Below are 19,491 nucleotides of genomic sequence, written 5' to 3' on the forward strand. Positions count from 1 at the left end.
GTCCTAGCAAATTCTGTATTGATCTCTTTGCATTAGAGCAACCCAAGGAATTGGTGAGAGTATACTAACAAAAAAAAAACTCTCCTTGGATGCAGGTTCCTCTAGCAAAAACAAGGGGAAGGTGAACTATAACCCCTGCAAAAAAGAGTCATGCACTTCTTCCACAGTTGATGGCAAAGGAAAGCAAAACTAGTTGGTAATGTGTTGTATCTATACAAAAAATTTGTAGAGTGATTCTTCAAGTCAAAGGAAACCCAACTTGTTTTGTCTGGTGAGCTAGGGTTGACATTCAGGCCATCAGAGTATGCTATATGAAACAGGCCGTACACCAGTGCACGCCTCTGTCAAGAGGATACAAATCTGGCAGATTTGGTGTAGCATCTAGGGTTTCAATTTTTGAACTCAGTTTGCAGGTTTGTAAAACAGCTAGGCATTGGAGGTATTTTTCAGTGAAAACAGGGTAAAATCAGCAGTCGTGCACCCTAGCCCTAATGTTAAAGAGTGTTGAGGGGAATAATCATTATGTTATGTTGTCATATTATGTTTATGTTGTCGTCGGTAATAATGGGTTACGGCAGTCAGTTAGTTAGTCGTCCCGAAGGGCAGTTGGACGCAACGGTTGGTCGCACCCCTTCGGATATTATATATTGCATACCGTTCCTTCGTAGTGGCATCATGATAGTCGTATATGGGTTTAATGTTATAAGCACTTGATGTACATGGACTGTTGAATTAATACAGAGACTGGTTATTTAATATATTACCATTATGTTCTGTGCATTTACTTTCTGCATTTAATCGTTTACCGTATGTGGCAAATATTTGGTGCCGTTGCCTAGACATACTCGAGAAAGGAAGGAGCTGATGGCGTACGGACACAATGGGCCTACCCATCGATGAGCTTAACCCAGAGGCCGATGACGCGCAAACGGAACAATCGTCGTGGGACGCAGAGCGTGATGGCAAGAGGCGAAGGGGAAATTGAACCTTGTAATAATCGCAGCACACTATTGATATAAATCGTGGCCGAAAGGCAAAATAAAATTAAAAAAAGTTTTTTTTGTGTACATGGTGTGTGCTTGTTATGTACGGAAGTGATTTATGCCAAATATACTAAATAAGAACAAAAATAAAAAGATACAAAGTGACGAATGGGAAGTGGCACAAAGAGCATTGAATCTCAGACAGCAAATAGAACGAAGGCGTAGGCTAAGGCAGCTTGCCGAGGGACGACCAGCCGAGGGGTTGCTCGAAGGGAACCCAAAAGGTGTCACGGAGGTTGCGGAGGCAAAGATAGACAGAGAGAATTACACTCTCTACACTATCGTAGGGTTGCCCGAAGGGAACCTAGGAGTCACGGAGGGTGCCGAAGGAGAACTCTACAATTCGCCAGAATACTATCGTAGGGTAAGAAATCGCGAAGAGTTGGTGGAACAAACAAGGCGAAGTCTAAACTTGATTGACGCTACCAGAGACCTACTAAAGAACTTGTCCATTTCGGAGGACAACCAGAGGGAGACGACCGAAGGTGACAGTACGACTGATAGTGTCGAGGGAGCACAAGGGTACCGTACGAGAGGCAATTTGTTTGGTTTGGGGTCAACAACCTTCTCCGAAGGACCCACAAGTGGAGGGTCAGGTGCAGGAGGCGGAGGCGGAGGATCACCAGGTACAAGCACACAAGGCACCAGAGGAGCGAGACCCAGTGGTGGGATGGCAAGTAAGCAAAAGCTGCCAAAGTTCAACGGTGACGGGAAGGAAGATCCCGTCCGCCATTGCCGCACTTGCGAAACCATATGGTCAGCAAACAGTGTTACCGACCAGGACGAATGGGTAACACAATTTCCAGCAACCTTAAGGGGAGTGGCCATCGACTGGTACTCAAATATGGATAAGGCCAAAGTCGACACATGGCCCAACCTGAAGGAGGAGTTCGGAATAGAGTTCCGCCTCCTCAGAGACGACAATGAAATAGTAGTCGAAATCTATGGCACAAAGCAGAACAAGAACAAGACGCGGCTCAAGGAACTGTTGGGGAAAACGGAGAGTCAACCAACGGATGGGTTGAAAAAGAGATGGTTCGTGGAGGGACTGAAACACTCCATCCGGAAGAAGATGAAAATTGTTCCACCAACCTCGTACGAAGATGCATATAATAGAGTGATGGATCTCGAGAGCGGGACCAAGACATCCAAGAAGAAAAAGAAGGATAGCTCGTCCAAGGATGATGACTCTTCTGAGGGAAGCAGCAGCGACGGCGAGTCCGACAAAAAGCTACAAGCCCTACAGAAGGACATGCTGAGGATGATGAAAGAGCTGAAGGTTATGAAGGGAGGTCCGAGCAAGACCGACGAAGGGGAGCTTTGGTGCATGAAATGTAAGACGGATGGCCACACGAAAGGCTCTTGCCAAAAGAAGGCCTATTGTGATATATGCCAGTTATTGTGATATATGCCAGGTCGATGATGTTGAACAAGTAGGGAAAGGGCAGAGCATCATAGATCTGTCCAATGATGTGGTCAAGATCACCAAATGGACAACCAAGTAAGAAGTGAAAAGAGGGAAAACAAAGGGAATAAGGGAGGCAAGAAGAAAATGAAAGTTGAAAAGCCAACATGAAGACAAAAAGCATAGGCTAAGGAACAAGAGTTAGGCAAAAAGGAGCTAAGACGATAAGAACAACCCATGGCACACCTATGGACAAATGCTTAGGCGAGCACCACACCAATTCCTATTTGGAAGGATAACGCACCACAAGCCTTGGCAAAACAAAAGGTCATTAAGGTCATTTTCAAGCGTATACAATGCCAACCCCTATTTTTGTGTGTTAGCCTAGTAGAGCTAGAAAGACCCTATAGTTGTGACACACCTCTCCTTCGGTGGTCTTATGACTGTTCTTCATTGCCTTCAAATGTACTTAGCAATTTCAATACGAAGCAAATGCTTAGTCTAGGCTGTAGAAGTATCCATTAGATCTCCCCTCTTTATCTAGGTTGTATCAAAATATAGATGAATATCTAAAGCATATCACTAAGCAATCAACAAAGTCATTTATCTAGCTGAATAAAAAACTTATCTGGAAGAGAGGTAGGGAAAATTGAAGAATAATATTATTCTCTGGTCCTTGAAACTTTCCTTACTCAAATGATCAGAAAATAGCACAATAATCAGAAAAGACTGTAGTTAAAGTTAGCAGTAAACTATCTTGTATGGAAAACCAAATTATATATCGGATCTTATACTGCCCTCTGTATGCATTGGAATATTGAATCTCTGCTGGAAATCAAAGCAAGAGACTCTGGTTGGGAATTAGACCATCAAAAATGCAGGTTTACATATAAAAATTTCTTGTGCATCAATATGCCTTCTACAAAAAATACAGAAACTCTTCTTGTGGTTAGCTCTACAAAAGCCAGAGCTATTTCCAATTCCATATTAAAAAGAAACAGCTAACATTAAAAAGATGATTTTGCCTGGATGCCAATTATATTTCTCTCAAACAACCTTTCTGTATATGACAATAAAGTCTCATCCATTTTATAGTACACAACATCATCCATCCAATAGGCTGACAATTATTATTTTTTGTAGTTCTTTTTAGATACATATAAGCATAATAGTAAACCTTGAATAAGATAACTCTCAGCATCAGAGATTACACCTGGGTTTTTTGAAAGAAGAATACTGCAAATAAAAAAAGTTCCTTCAGTACATCCCCTACTTTTGTATGGAATAGTTTGACATGTGGAACTAACCAAGCATACAAATTTTCATCTTAAAGTAAAATGCAGAATGATACACAATGTTGTTCCTAGATTTCAAGATTTTACATGTATCACATAATCCTCAGCACTCTCATCATGCAAAAGTTTATGGCATAGTACACTGGAACATCAATTTAATTAGTAATCATTCAAATTTCCACCACAGCTGTTTCATATTGACTGAATTTAATACTTTGCACTTTCTGACTGCAACAATGTACTCATAATAGTGAACTTAGCTGAATCATGAGCCCCTGCAAGTAATATTAAAGAAAATAGAAAATTCTTTGACATAGAGAGCATTTTACCATAGGGACTACTATATCTTCCTGTCCTGTACTCCGCAAGAATGTGTAAGACAGCAAACCAATGCTTTGCGTCCAACTGTAAAATAGTATGCAGAGTGCAAACAATGAGCCCCAAAATAGGAAAATTAAATAGCTCTGGAATATGATACTCCACAAAAATCAAACAATATTCCTATCACCTGCTACACAAGAAGGGAAACCATATTACAGTGAGGTGTAGAGCATGCAACAGTAGATGGGAATGAGTAGAAAATGAAAACTGATGCTTTGGCAAGCACTTAATCTCAGCTCGATGTATATTCAAAGTATAATAGCTGTCCCGTGAATAATATTGTACAAAATTATGAAAAAGCCAAAAGCACTAATGTATCATTTTGTTTTTCTGTGACTCAGGTCACAATATAATACATATTACTTTCTCTCTTATAAAGGAACGAATCATCATACATATGTACGATATTAGTTTTGTCCCCAGGGCCAACAACACTTTGAAAGCAGATTTGAATAGTAATTTATAGAAGAGCCTGTGAGTGAAGTTAAACAATAAAATATCTAATATCATGAAACTCTGTTAATTCAGGAAAATATAGGGGTGGCATATTGAATCTCTGAATACATTCAATTGAAGGATCATTTATGCTTATTGGAATGGGTAGAAAGATCTTTTTGATAATACAGCTAGGTTATATCATCAAAATGATCTTTCTACCCATTCCAATAAGCATAAATGATCCTTCGATTGAATGTATTCAGGGATTCAATATACCACCCCTATATTTTCCTGAAGTAATAACCTAACTGCCATGCTAATACAATGGTGAGAGGAGATTCCACCTCTTTCCTTCCCCCCCACGACATCTTGAGAAGACAATTACATCTGCCCCCAGTCTCATAGTACTGGTTTTAAAACCATTGCCATCTGCGCAAGCATTTCAACAAAGGCATAAATTGTCAAAATAACCAGATATTAAGAAGCCCTTGCAAACAATATAGTGTAATAGAACTCAGCTATTTCCTCAGCATGCAGCCACATTGAATATTTCCCATGTTTTAAAAATATCATAACAATAAAAATCATTGACATTTTTAGGATGGTAATAATTCATTAACAAGGAGAAAACCCACAAAGCATAATAATATTTCATAACATATTACCACCATGTCATACAAATTTTATATTTAAGGAAAGGGTGGAAATTTCCAAATAATATTGAGCCCTGACAAAAGCAATAACTACCAACAAATAACTCACATTGGCCAATCATATTTGCTATTTTGCTCTTGGCTGAGTATCCAAGTGACATGCAACCCCGCATTCTATCAGGGTCCATCCCACCTCCATCATCTGCAAAGCAAAACATAAAACACTAAGTTTGTGTTATTGAACATTGCTTAATGTATGCCAGATACTGCTACAAACAAGATAACAGAGACAACTCAAACATTCTGTGACTAAAAGAAAGTATGATAAAACAAATGCACGAATAATTTGAATTTCATAAATTAAAAATAAGATGGATGTAAATTGAAAACCATAGCTAATAGTCTTAAGAACTATAAGTTATCAAGCCAGAATCTAGAACTGTTAACTTCAAAATTTAGATTTGCTAGCTAAGATAACTATTATTAATTTTCAGCAATACCTTCTAAATTTTCCATGTCAATCTCCATCTTTTAAAATGCGTGAAAGTAACAAAAATGCGTTTGGAGCTTGAAAAAAACATGATTGCATTATGCAAGCACACTGTCATCTTCAACAGGAACAAAATGGAAGAAATGAAGCGGTTCAAAATATCTTGAGAAATTTGTAAAGAAAGAATTTGTTCACCAATCCCTACTATAATGATCACAATACAGAAGTTGCACAATGAGAAACATTACTTAATACAAGTGTATTTCAATTTTTTATAAACTCAGATACAAATAGGTCAGTAATAGATATCTAATATTCCTAGCAAAAGGGGGTGGTCAAACAAAGAAAAACAAGAAATAAGCTATGTGATGTTCCCAAAGATCAGAGGTCAACCAAACTAAACTTCAAAGGAGCTTCTAGGGAGAACCACACAGATGAAAGAGCTATCATTAGAGATCATCAAGGTAATTTTATTGGAGCTTATGCTTTACAGTTGCCTAGAGCCACAAATCATAAAGCCAATGTAGTGGCTTTAATCCAAGGATGGGAATTGGTGTTACAGAAGTATTTAAACAAGATTGAAGAGGGAGGTGACTCACTCGTGGTGATAAGAGCCATTAAGTCTCACCAATTGGAAACTTAAAAGCACCCTAGATGAGGCCTAAAGACTAATACCAAATTTACAATAGTAACCTTTGGCAATTTCTCCAAGGAGGCCAATTGACCCGCCAACTACCTAACATACTTAGGTGTGGAATTGAATGTCAATGATGATGCTCCCATGGTGAGTAATGAAATGGCAAGTTCGGATGGCCACATCAGAGGGAAATGAATTCTTCATAAGAAAGCCATTGACCATCTTCATAAGAAAGCCATCATCATCACAAGTTTTTTTCAAAAACCGCAACATTGTCTTGGAGCACATAGTGACCTTTTGGAAGTAAGTTTGTGATCTTATCTAAGTGCCTTGTAATGTATTTTAGCTAAGTGCCTTAATTAGATCGACCTGCTTTGGATATGCACCAAGTCAGCATCTTTTGATATATACGTTGGATGCGTATATATACAAATCCAAACCGATTATTTTTAAGTACAAAATTTTATCAATAATTTGTTATAGCCTAAAAGAAATATCACGTCTTATCTCCATTTTCACAATGTTCTTGTCTTGTTAAAGCTCAGTCTCTTCATTCCTCAGGATGCATAAATGCTAAATTCTACAAGGTATCAAAGCAAGTGGAATTTTCTTTCAAGGTATATTAATCTAAAGGGTATTTGTCCAGAAAAACCATAATTTTCAAGGGTAGTGTTATCACAAAAGCTTGCACCCTTGCTAAGCTATCAACTCAGCAACCTTGTGAAAGATGGAAACAACCCCGAAGTGTGGGACCTTGCGCAAGGGGGTTGAATCTCCGGAGAAGGCCAGCTTCCTTCTCAATCCAAATGCAGGTGTTGAAGCAACTCAACACTTCAAAACTTACTCCTAAGCCTATCCTAACAACTTGCAAAGGAAAAGGGAAGAGAGAAATGCTTAAAATGAAAGGAGGTGATGCACCAAGATAAGAGATTGTTTCTCTCCCTACCCGAATTGACACAAAGAATCAACTGAAATACCGAGGAGATGCACAAACTTCGGTTGTATGAGTGACTCCAATGCATGTATGGAGGTTAGAATTCACCGAATGTCAAGAGGGGAGAAGGTTTCCCACAAGTCACACTCAAAAATAAATTAACACAGCATATATGAGAAAAGAGCCACAAAACATACACCTATGATGAAGGTAAGGAAACATACACAGCATACATAAGTTGAAGGAAGGCAAGAATGGTGATTTCAATTCATTATAAGGCCGATGGCCAAACTTACATTTGCAAAAATGCAAGATAAATACAAGAGAAGTGAAAGAGCATAGAATAGCTCAAGCCAACAGGGAGAGAACACTTTACAATGAGGCTTAACACCCTTTATATAGAAAATTGGTTGCATAAGAGAGATCATGACCCCCATGTGTGCAGGAAAATGTCAGTCTGGGAGTGTAGGGAAGTGCATGCACCTGACTTTCTGTACATGCAAGCAACCTAGCCATACCCTGAAAAATGCAACCCTGAGAAGGGTAGATTGACTGACATTCCAAAGTCAGAGCATGCAAACATGACATAAGTTACCACAACATGCATGGCCCTGAAACTCTCTTGACGGAAATCTTGCCAAAATCATTAAATGTGCCCCCATAGCTCCACAAAAGAAGGTGCACAAGTCACAAAAGTCGTCAAAGCATTTAAAGCTTTGAGTTTTGATCACGCCATCCGAAAGTGTTGCAAGCCAGAAGGAAGTCCAAGGACTTCAGAAACTCGGGTTCCCGAAGTGGGGAAGACAAGGAAGGAACTTCGAAACCTCGAGGTTCCAGAGTTCCGGGGAAGAGGAAAGAGACGCAGCAGGGAACTAGAGAGAAAAGGCAAGGAGGGAAGGAACTTCAGAACCTCGGGGTTTCGGAGTTCCGGAGTTCCAGGAAGGAGAAAGGAGACGCTCGGAAAAGAACTTCGGAACCTCGAGGTTCCGAAGTTTCGGGAAAGGAAAAGGCCAAGGGGAGGAACTTCGGAACCTCGGGGTTCTGGAGTTCCGGGAAAGGAAAAGGCCAAGGGGAGGAACTTTGAAACCTCGAGGTTCCAGAATTCCGGAGAAAAGAAAGGGAAGCTAAGGAAGGAACTTCGAAACCTTGGGGTTCCGGAGTTCCGGGGAAGGGAAGAAGACTAAGAGGGAACTTCGGAACCTCGGGTTTCCAGAGTTTCGAAGAAGGCAAGGGAAAGGAACCTCGAGGTTCCGAAGTTCCGGAGAACAGAAGAGGGGGAAGGAAAGGGAGGAACTTCGGAACCTCGAGGTTCTGGAGTTCCGGAGAAGAAAAAAAGAGAAGGCAAAAAGAAGGAACCTTGGAACCTCAAGGTTCCAGAGTTCCGAGGGAACATGAAAGAAAAGGAATCCAAGGGGACTTTGGGACCTTGGGGTTCTGGAGTTCCGAGGAAGAAAGAAAAGGAACTTCCTCCAGGCAAGACAATACTTCACACTTCATAACTCCACTGCCTTTCTCTTTGATCAACTGGGGCAGCGCTAGTCCATGGAACATATCTCTGATTGGCTCTCACTGATGGACCAAGGGTGTCACAAAATGACAACAAGTAGCACATATCTCACAAATAATTGAGAATTTTCTAGTTATTTTTTAGATAAGATAGGCATCCACACAAGCAAGCTACAGTGAAAATTTCATCTTTCTCTGATGTTTTATGATGAAGTAACTAGGCTTATTGATATTTTCAGTTAAATTTTCTCTAAAGCTGCAATTTTGAAAATTTATCTAATTTGTTTATGTTCTCAATGTGTAGGAGAAAATTCACTTGGCATGTGTTCTTTGAATTTTCTCTGAAGGAATAAGCACTCTATGTTATCACAAATTTGGTCACATCAAGTATGGGACAAATCTCCACATGCTAAACAGAGTAATGGCCCATATATGTCCCCTATATGTCCTCCTAGTGGTGTATGTGAACGTTGTAAACTTGGGAAACATCACTGAGAGGATTTGAGGCTGAACTCGTTCTAAAATTGTCTAGTCAAAGTTTGGTCAAAGGCAACTTATATACATACTCCCACATGCTCTCTGCCCAATATTGCAAGATAATCAAAGATCTAAAGTCCAAGGACCAGATCATGTACAAGAAGACACACAGATGGAAGAGGAAAAACATCAAGGTAAAGGTACTTCTAGACAAGAAATGAAACAACGGGGTACTTGTTTTTTCAAGGAATAATGTAATTGTTGTGGAAAATTTCACCATAAGCATATAGATTGTCAAACTCAAAATCAAGTTCAAGCACATCTTGAGAAAGCAAAGAGAATAAGTTCCTTTCTTGCCACAAAGGTTATGTTGCTTCCAATCTTGCTCTTTGTCCTTCTTCTCCTTCTTGATGTATTGCTTTGGTTGTTAGGGTAGACAATATCAGCTCTCTATGTTATCACAAATTAGGCCACATCAAGTATGGGACAAAGCTCCACATACTAAACAGAGTAATGGACCACATAATTCCCCTATATGCCCTCCTAGTGGTGTATGTGAAGGTTGTATGCTTGGATTACCTCCATGAAAGTCAAGAGGACACCACTTTTGGCTCCAATACTTCCCCTCCTCCAACTTGGGTGCCCAAACATGGAAGATAAATATTACATTAAATGCAAGAAGTGATGGAATGCCAAGAGACATGTGTTACCTCTTCCAAGTGCCCACTTAGAGAAGCCCAAAGCTCACTCATTTGTCCACTTCCCATGTCATTAAGTATCCCATTCTAGGTGTCCATGTTTTTATATTCCAAATCGTTTACAAATATTTTGCTCATATGAGCATCAACTTGAGACCATTACATGACACTAATATTTGCTCATATTGAGCAACCACAACCATGACACTAATACTAGCTCATTTCGAAACCACCATTAGCTCATTTCGAGCAACCACACTAGAATCAACCTGTGGAAGACCAAGAGTCAAAAATTAGAATCCTCTTATTAGAAACCACCATTAGCTCATTTCGAGCAACCACACTAGAATCAACCTGTGGAAGACCAAGAGTCACAAATTAGAATCCACTTATTAGAAACCACCATTAGCTCATTTCGAGCAACCACACCAGAATCAACCTATGGAAGACCAAGAGTCACAAATTAGAATCCACGTATTAGAAACCACCTAGAAGCCAACTATGGAAGACTAAGAGTCACAACTTTGAATTCCATATTAGATGTCCCTTTGGGATTTGAACTTTGATCTCCACAATGAGAACTCAATGCTTTAACCAATAGAACACAACCCCTTGGACATTCTAGGTGTCCATATTTGAGAAAACGATATTAAATAATTGTTTTCACAACCCTCCTTTACTGCTGCTAGTGGAATCCATCAACCCTTATGACTGTATTACAAACAATAGTAAGAATAAATATTACAAAAATATTTTCACTTTCCAAGGATGTTGGAACCATGCAATATGACGTAGGATTCACAATGTAGATGGCAACTAATCCTAACAAGTAATTAGTCACTAGAAATAATCAAGCAAGAGATAGTAGATCTATGAACAAATGACCCACATTTATGCAAATGTTAATTAAATGCTTTGGCCAAAGTGATGTTATAGTTGTATAAATCCTTAGTTCATTGTACACAGGGTATCTTTTGGTCAGAAAAAAAATTAGCTAGAGGTTATCTAGAGAGTGTATGATTGACTCCATGTGATGGGTATGTGCATTTTCATGTTTACACTTGATTCTTGGATTTGGTTCAATTGTAGATGTCTCTATCTATCACCCTCATTGAAGAGTTGAGCCGCTTCTAGTGGGAAATGAGTGGGGGACTATCTAGTCTATACTTGGATTTAAAGCACTTGGATAATGCTCTCCCTTCTACAACTGGCCAACCATGATTGCTTGCACTTGAATGAGAAAATTATGACTCAAGGTTAACCTTTTTGTAATGAAAAATCAAAATATGCATGCTGATGTCATCCAACAGAATGGTAGGACATTAGTGCTAATCTGGATTGTGTCTTACTTGCTTGTATATGAAATGATATAATGTTGGTATCTTCATAATGAAATGACAATCTATATGTTTCTTGATTTATGTTTTGAAAAAGAATGTGAAAAAATATATATTATTAGATTACAGATTGCTCATTAAATTATTGTTTATTTTGGGTGACTCACTACATAATATCCTGCTACAAGCTTGCCTTGTTTGTATCTCATCCTCCAGTAGAATTGCTAATAATTGTTGGCATTTTGTTAGTATTTTACTTCACACCTTTTAATGTGACACAAAATGGAACATGCGCAATAAAATGTTCTTCAACTTATATGGGGAAGCTCCCTTTGACCTGGGACCTAAAGATTTTGAGTATGCAATATAAACAAATAGAAATTATAACCCATCTTTTTCTTTCTTAGTCAAAGGCACAAAATGATTCAACACTTGTACCCTAGACAAAGTATCTTTTGTATAAAAATTATTTAATGCAAAAAATGATTTAATTTAACTATTGGAAACTATAAGTGAAACAAGATTGGATTGTAAACACATTTACACTAAGCACGAAAAGATTGCACACAAAGTTAAAAAGACTTCCCCAATAATAATTACAATACAAAACTTACAAAAAATTATCAAATTGTACTTGACAAAAGACATTTGAACATCTAAACTCAAAACTTGCTAAACAACAATTTCAACAATATGCAGGCTTGAAAATCACTATTGGGGACTATACGCAAAAAGACACCTATTTATAAGGTTACAAAACTTTGCATGAAAATAAATTGGAAAGGGATTACTACTATTTCTAGTCTAGGAATAGCTTGATTGCATGAATGCAAACTTCGTTACAAATTATCCTCTCCATTAATTCTAAATCTAAAACCATACAACTACTAGTTAAACAAGCAATTGAGATTATTACAGCAACTAACAATAGATTCACATCACTTGCATTAAAAGAAATCTAAAAATGGATTTCTCCTAAAAATTGCTATCCCAAAATAGAATTCACTCTCATAATATCACACTATGCTAAAAATAGGAATAGCTAAAAATAGCATCTCAGGTACCCCACTATAAGTTCCTGGTGCTGAAATCTTCTAAGAACTTTGAAGGAATCAATTCACCAATTTCTCCTAAAATCCAATTGCATAATCAAAGCTTAAAGGATAAACTCAACCTCAAAATTATTTTCTCGAGATTTTATGATTCTCTTTCCGCACTCTAAAGATGAACTGTAATATTTGTTGTCCCCAATCTGAAACTCAATTGTGTTACATGAACTCCTTTCTCATCAAAATCAGTCACATTTGTAACGTCAAAGTCAAAGAAATCATTTTCAAGTAAATCGCAAATCATGTCGTTGTCAAAAAGATGGTCTTTAGCCAAACCAAATTGTTGTGTCAAAATCCAAAAATGACTAACTACCGAATGTCTGCTTTTGTACATCAATTTTAATTTTAGCTTATTAATTTATAATTAATAATTATTTGTTATAGTTTTAAATTATAATTATTGTTAATAATAATCATTAATTAATTATTTAGTACTACTATTTAAGAAACCAGAAAATAAAAATAGAAAATAATTCTAATAATATTATTTATTAACTAATGATTTTTATTATAAAAATTAAATTAAAAATAAATTAATAACATGCAGCCGCCTCTTTACTAAGTACTAATCTTTTATTTACAAGTTTGAAAGCCAGCTTTAAGAAAAAGTTGCGCCTAAATTGGCAGTCCCAAAGTCAACGGCAGATGATAAAAAATCACAGTAAAAGATCAAGTGCAGTCCAGTCATAAGGGAAAAATAAATCAAGTTCAGTCCAATAAGCATCCAGGCAAAGAATAGGGTGATGCTAGCATTTGAAAGTTTGAAACTATAAAAACAAAAACAAAAAAGTCACTGCCAAAGACGAAGATGTGACCAGATTAGAGATGACAAAATTTGAAAAAAGAAAATGAAAAGTGCAGCCAAGGAGTTACGGGTGCACATTGTTGATATAGGCATACACTAAAGGATATTAGTCATTAGACACAACTTTTCACAACAAGATTTAATTATGATTACCTGTACTAGTCTACAATGCATGCATTTAAAAACTAAAACCAATCTAGTCTACTTCCGTATTGAATGTAAATTTGCAACTTCACCTTCATTTGAATATTCAAAGAGATCTCTTAGGATAAACGATAACAAGAAAAGGTCACAAAATAATTTTCTCACCTTCAATCAGTAACATAGGAGAGCCATCTTTCTGGTTCAATACCATATCAATATTTGCCAGCGTTGCTCCATTACAAGCCTGTGAGCATAAGGTGTGTAATATATATAGATCTTAAAGTAAAATGTCACTATCTAAACGTAAAAGTTTAAAAGGCAACTGTCAAAGTAACCACCTCATCCAATGCATTGTCCAGGAGCTCTGCAAAAGCTGTAACAGCAGAAGAAAAAACAAGAGCATTAGAATAAATACAACAGTTTTTCAGTAATGATCTACAAACACTTAATCTGTGAAACAAGAAGTGCTCGGAAGATATTTCATACTATGTACTAGCATAAATTTTTCAACTGCAACAAGACTTAAAGAAAATTCTGGTACATAAATATTTTAAGAATGTCGCACCTCCTAAAGCCCATTTGTGACTAGTTGCATTTGAGTGCAAAAATTTAGGGTGAACTCGAACATGATCAATGCCACCTGGAAATAAAAACACCAAAACATGCTCAAGAATAATATTGTATATTATTCTACTCAAAAATATGAATATGCTATTCCATAAAAATTTCTCAATATCCATCTCATTATTGGAGACTGTGGCTTTGAACCTAAGCCACATCATGTGTTACTTTATAAAATGCAATATAAACAAATAAAAGATACATAAAATTACTCAGGAATCCTCATTAACAATTGATTAAATAACAAAGACTATTGAATGAAACGTGCTTCTTTCCTTATAAATATAAATGTCAAGAATTACGAATATTATGCCTAACATCAGACATCATTATTTCATTAGAAACCATACAGACACTATTGATTATTCACATTGCTGCCCTATCCAACACTTTGCTGTATCCCTATTAAACTCAACATCTGAACTACTTTTTTCTGTTTTGTCAAATCGATCATCATTTGTGCATCGATCAAGTCAATTGTGATCTTCCCCGTCAGTTTACAAGAACATCTTGTCATGGTCTATGCGATTCTCATTCAATTAACGCTTTTGCAAGATGATGATGATTGCCAAAGTCCAGTACAAAAAAAGTGATAATGTAAATATCAAAGCCAACAAAAGAGCAGGGAATGACAGAATAGATTGCAGCAGTTCTAAGAGTAGATCAGCAGCATAAAAGGGCATTTAGGAACAAGGAAAAATGGAGTAAGTGCAGAGTTTTTCTACCTAGCAATAAAAGGATGACTAAAGCACTATAAATGCCTGATAAGAATGACTTTGCCAATGCAAAGTTCCACCCAAAGATAAACGCAGCTAGCTTAAACCAAAACAGATCCTAGATCTGATAAAAGTGGTGACATTTCCGTGAGTGTAGACAATGTCCACCTTCCATGACAAATATGGTTAAGCTAATTTAAATTCCTACCCAGATCTACAAAAAGTGGCAGTAATTGAACATAATTACATCTCACTTAAGCCAAACGCACTTCAATGATAATTCAACCCATAGTTTACAAACTCAAACCAGACAGAACCAAAATTTCCAACTTCGCAATTTATAAAATTACTTAAATTTTTCTAATAAAACACACATTTTATGCAAAATACAGTTACAAAATGTACCAATTCAGTTATCTGAACATTGGGGAAATGTTTTACATTTTATCTGAAGTAAAAAATTGCAACATGAAATAATGAAGTCCTTTGTAACGAGTCTAGTTACAAATTAAGAATTTATGATGATTGTCTTTGAAATCATCATCATAAATTGCAGATCTAAGCAAGTAACAAATACAAGATTTTACAATTTCCTCTTCCTTATTCTAATGAAAATTTGGGGAGGGTCTAATACTTACACAACTGCTGCTCCTCACTCAACCCACCACAGTACTAGATGGCAGTGACTCCTCCTCTGCCTCATGTTGGACATCATCTACAAAGATGCCCTTCAATCCAAACTCTCATGCTTCTGTTGCATATACACCCTCCGTGGCTTGCCTCTCAAAATCAACAATATCGCCCTATGTGAACATAGATGTCTCGTAATCTTGTGTAGTCCAATCATTGTAGGGATCAAATCATCCAAGTCTACAAAGCTTCTACATTAATTTGTCTACCTTTCTTTTGCAAAACCAAAGACTATTGCACAAAAACTAGCCAATTGAAGCATTGTTGAGTCAACTTATTGCACTTCTTTGTGTAAATGGACTGAAACAAGCTCCGATTGCACTCACATTTAAAACAGCTACAAGGTTGAGACAAAATACAGAAAACTTACTTTTGAAGATTTGGGATTTTCCATCCCAATCTTCCTGCCAAAAACATATAAATAAGATATTCAAAAAATTGTAAGTAAAAAAATTTAATAATTGTAATTTTTAACTTGTAAGATGTAGTAAAGACACCAATTTTTGTTGCCTAGCGCCAAGGAAAAGAGCCTCCTAACTTGCTTATAATTTTGCAACTCTGAAATAATGAGGTCCTTCACCTCAACCTCGGGTGTCATCCTTTCAATGCATGTTGAAAAGCCCTCAATAACCTCCCCATTAAGATCTATGAAGCTATCAAACTAGAAAAAGCATGGGTTTGAGGTAGCACCCCACTACATGAATGGTTTGGTGGAGTTAATTGCTTTGCTTCCAATATATATCTCCCAAATGAGATCAAATCTATCTCTATCCCCTCTATATTAGTTTTAGATGGCCTCTTTGACCTTATTCATTGCCTCATAAATATATTTTGTTAGGTTTTGATACTTTTCCACCAAGTGCAAAACCCTCACCAAAGACTTCCACATCTAAAAGTATGCAATGAGCCTCTCCAATATTTTTATAACTTTTTGTAATAGTTTTTTTTTTCTTTTTACCAGTACTCCAAATATCCTATTCAAAATATTTTAAATAACAATATATTACACCAAAGCTATAGATTACTTACAAGTCGAGCAAACATTTCCCTTTCTTGAGTTTGGTCGTATAGCCACTAATGAAGGATAATACCGCAGCAATAAATTGAAGACATGTTGATGGTTCCGTTGTACACGACCAAACACAAAATAAAATACCTAAAGGTACCTTATCCTCTCTTGAATAAAGCTTCTCCGAATGCTGAAGATCTCGCCGAAGGATCAATCGGAGTAGCTCCAAGGTTCTGATTGTAGGTTCTCTGCATGTGGATAAGCTCTTGCGGTATGATGTGATTTTGCTGGAATCACAAGGGGACTTACATTCGATGACCTGAGCATCTGATTTGCTTCGGATATCACTGGAACGTGGGTCTTTATTGATTCTTGATTTTTTTTAAAAAGAGAAAAAAGGATAAGGGTTGGAGAGGAATCTAATTCTAACACTAAGAATGTAGGAGCAATGGATGACCTTAGATGAAATTCTAAGTAAGTCTTTCTTTGACATGCTATGATCATCTCCACAAGGCTAGTGCGATCTTCTAAGGATAGCTTTATGATGTTCAGATCACCGCTACAAGCATAGACACCATCGAGTTGATGCATATCAATGAAGAAGAGATAATTGAAGTTAAGCTTAAGTTGAATGATTCTAGTTGACTACGCAAGGCAAGTTTGCAATCAACAAACCGCTAGTAGTATGGATATACAAATTTCATTGTTGATCATACAAATTTCTTCCTCTCATCTAATAACACGAAATCAAATTTGAGAAGTATAGAGACCATGCAAATTGTTGAATCGACACATAGAATTCACCATTTCTTCAATGAAGTTTACAAGTCTTTTGCAACAATGTCTTGGCAACAATCTTTTGCCTTCTCTTTCTACTCTACTCTAAAATGCTATCTACTGATTGACTATCTCTCTTTTGCTAACTCCTAACTATTCTCTGACTATTAACTATTAATCTTTACAAATGAGGAGCCAAGGCTTTATATAGAGAGCCCTTTACAAATTGACGGCTCTAATTGACTTAGAACCAATGGCTAGGATTACAAGATAGAATTCCTAATTAGGGTTTGTTACAACAAACTTTCTTAGCCAATCAAAAAATTACATTCCCGGAGCGAGGACCAATAGGAAGCATGGGTAGGTACACCGAAGTTTGTGCCGCCTCCGATAAATTAGGTACATTGAATCTGGTCATGTTGAGGTGGACCAATCCGATTGAAGGAATGATGACTGGGATGTCACCTTGTCTAACGCTTGTGACTTGGTTGATCCTTTTCTGTCTCTGACGTGATGAATGATGTACTTCCTTTGCTTGATGAGGCTTCCTTATTGTCAAGTCTTCCTTCTCCAATGGCATATCTCACCCTGAAGTGCTGGCAAAGCCTTTCTTTGTCATCGTGTGGTTCCTTTGTGTGGTGAAGTGAAGGTTTTGGCAACTTCTTGAACACCTGTAGTTTTCCAACATTTCAAAACACCTTGAGTCCATCTTTGTGCTTTTGGAATGTCCTTGATGAGGATGGACTGAAATAGGTCGTCGTTGTCCAGGCTTGATCTTCTTTTATCTGCAAAACAAACCAAAGGATGATTAAGCACATATGACATATTCATTTCAACATAGCATTGTCCACCTTAAATCATCAACAAAAAGGCATTTGAATGAAATACACTCAAGACCCTCCCCAGGGACAGGCCCTATAAAAATTTCGCTCTGGACCCTTTGGAAGGGTCAGGAGCGAAATTTGTATTTTAGCTCAAATTTCATCTTCTCCTTGCCTTGAACTTCTCTTGACCTTTGAATTGCTTTCTCCTGAAGATATCATTGATTTGACCCCCAAAGAGACCAAAAAGAGGATTTCTCTTTGGACCTAGGCCAAGGACATGACCTATTTAGAATTTCGCTTTGGACCCTTTGGAAGGGTCAGGAGTGAAATTTGCATTCTTGGCTCAAATTCTGATCACTTTGTGACCATACTTGCTCAGATACATGTCGATGGATGCCCTCAATCTCAACCAACACCAAGTTTGATGCAAAATTGGAGCAAAATGCAGTTTTTTAAGGATTTCGCTCTGGACCCTTTGGAAGGGTCAAGAGCGAAATTTGCATTTTAGGATAAATTCTATCATGTCTCTACTCCAAAATGCTTTCCAAGGCAAGCATACGCTATCCCTCTCTTCACCAAAGCCTAGGAATCCACAACTTGACCTTCATCATGAGCAAATTAGGTGAAATTGAGAATTTTGCTATGGACCCTTTGGAAGGGTCAGGAGCAAAATTCTTGACTTGCTTGTTTTCCTTCACCAAGGTCTATCCTTTTCACTCTCTATACTTGGACTCTCATCTTTGGATCCTTCTCCATGTATGCAACACTTGTTTGACCCTCAAAATGGCTTGATAGGAGAAATTCGCTGAAAACCATGGCCAGGGACATGACCTATTTAGGATTTCGTTGTGAACCCTTTGGAAGGGTCGGGAGTGAAATCCTTGTCCTAGCTCAAAATCTTGGTCATTGGTGGCCAAAATCCATTCAAGGGCAATCCTAGGGTCATCTCCCAACTTATCTCATCTTGATCAAGACTTGTTTCAACACAAATTTTGGAAGATAGAATAGATTTTAGGATAGAGCGAAATCCTTGTTCTTGAGCTCATTCCTTCATTCTTCCACTTCAATTCACCTCAAAGTTCAAGGAAACGTTACTCCATTCCTCTCTAGGCCATAAAAACCAAAAGTTTGACTTGCTTTGAAGGGGAAATAGGTGATCTTAAAAATTTCGCTCTAGACCCTTTGGAAGGGTCAGGAGCGAAATCCTAGTTTTTGCTCAATTCCTTCACATTTGTTGATTACTAGCAACTCAAAGTCACGCCCAAGGACATCTCCAATCCTAGATCACCCTGACCCACACTTGTCTTGGCATAAATTTGAGAGAAAAAAGAGGTTTTGGGGAATTTCGCTTTGGACCCTTTGGAAGGGTCAGGAGCGAAATTCACACTCTAGGCTTGATATTTCATCTTTTCAACTCCAATCTTCTTTGTAAGACAAAAATACATCATTCTATGCCCAAGGAACAAGGTTGGTAGCCTAAGCAAGGAAGCAAATGAGGTTAA

The 19,491-nt window shown here is 37.5% G+C and overlaps 1 protein-coding gene across 1 annotated transcript in view; it reads right to left on the reverse strand.

Moving 5' to 3' along the window:
- LOC131066919 (protein MICRORCHIDIA 5) overlaps positions 1–19,491 on the reverse strand; it is a 131,693-nt gene that overhangs the window by 72,249 nt on the left and 39,953 nt on the right. The window contains exons 2-7 of the mRNA XM_058001817.2: positions 13,918–13,992; positions 13,691–13,725; positions 13,518–13,596; positions 5,325–5,417; positions 4,907–4,991; positions 4,073–4,148 (exon numbers count right to left, since the gene is read on the reverse strand). Of these exons, the coding sequence (XP_057857800.2) occupies positions 4,073–4,148; positions 4,907–4,991; positions 5,325–5,417; positions 13,518–13,596; positions 13,691–13,725; positions 13,918–13,992 (443 nt within the window). The remainder of the gene's footprint in view (positions 1–4,072; positions 4,149–4,906; positions 4,992–5,324; positions 5,418–13,517; positions 13,597–13,690; positions 13,726–13,917; positions 13,993–19,491) is intronic.

Source organism: Cryptomeria japonica, chromosome 9 (assembly GCF_030272615.1).
Source record: "Cryptomeria japonica chromosome 9, Sugi_1.0, whole genome shotgun sequence".
Classification (NCBI taxonomy): domain Eukaryota; kingdom Viridiplantae; phylum Streptophyta; class Pinopsida; order Cupressales; family Cupressaceae; genus Cryptomeria; species Cryptomeria japonica.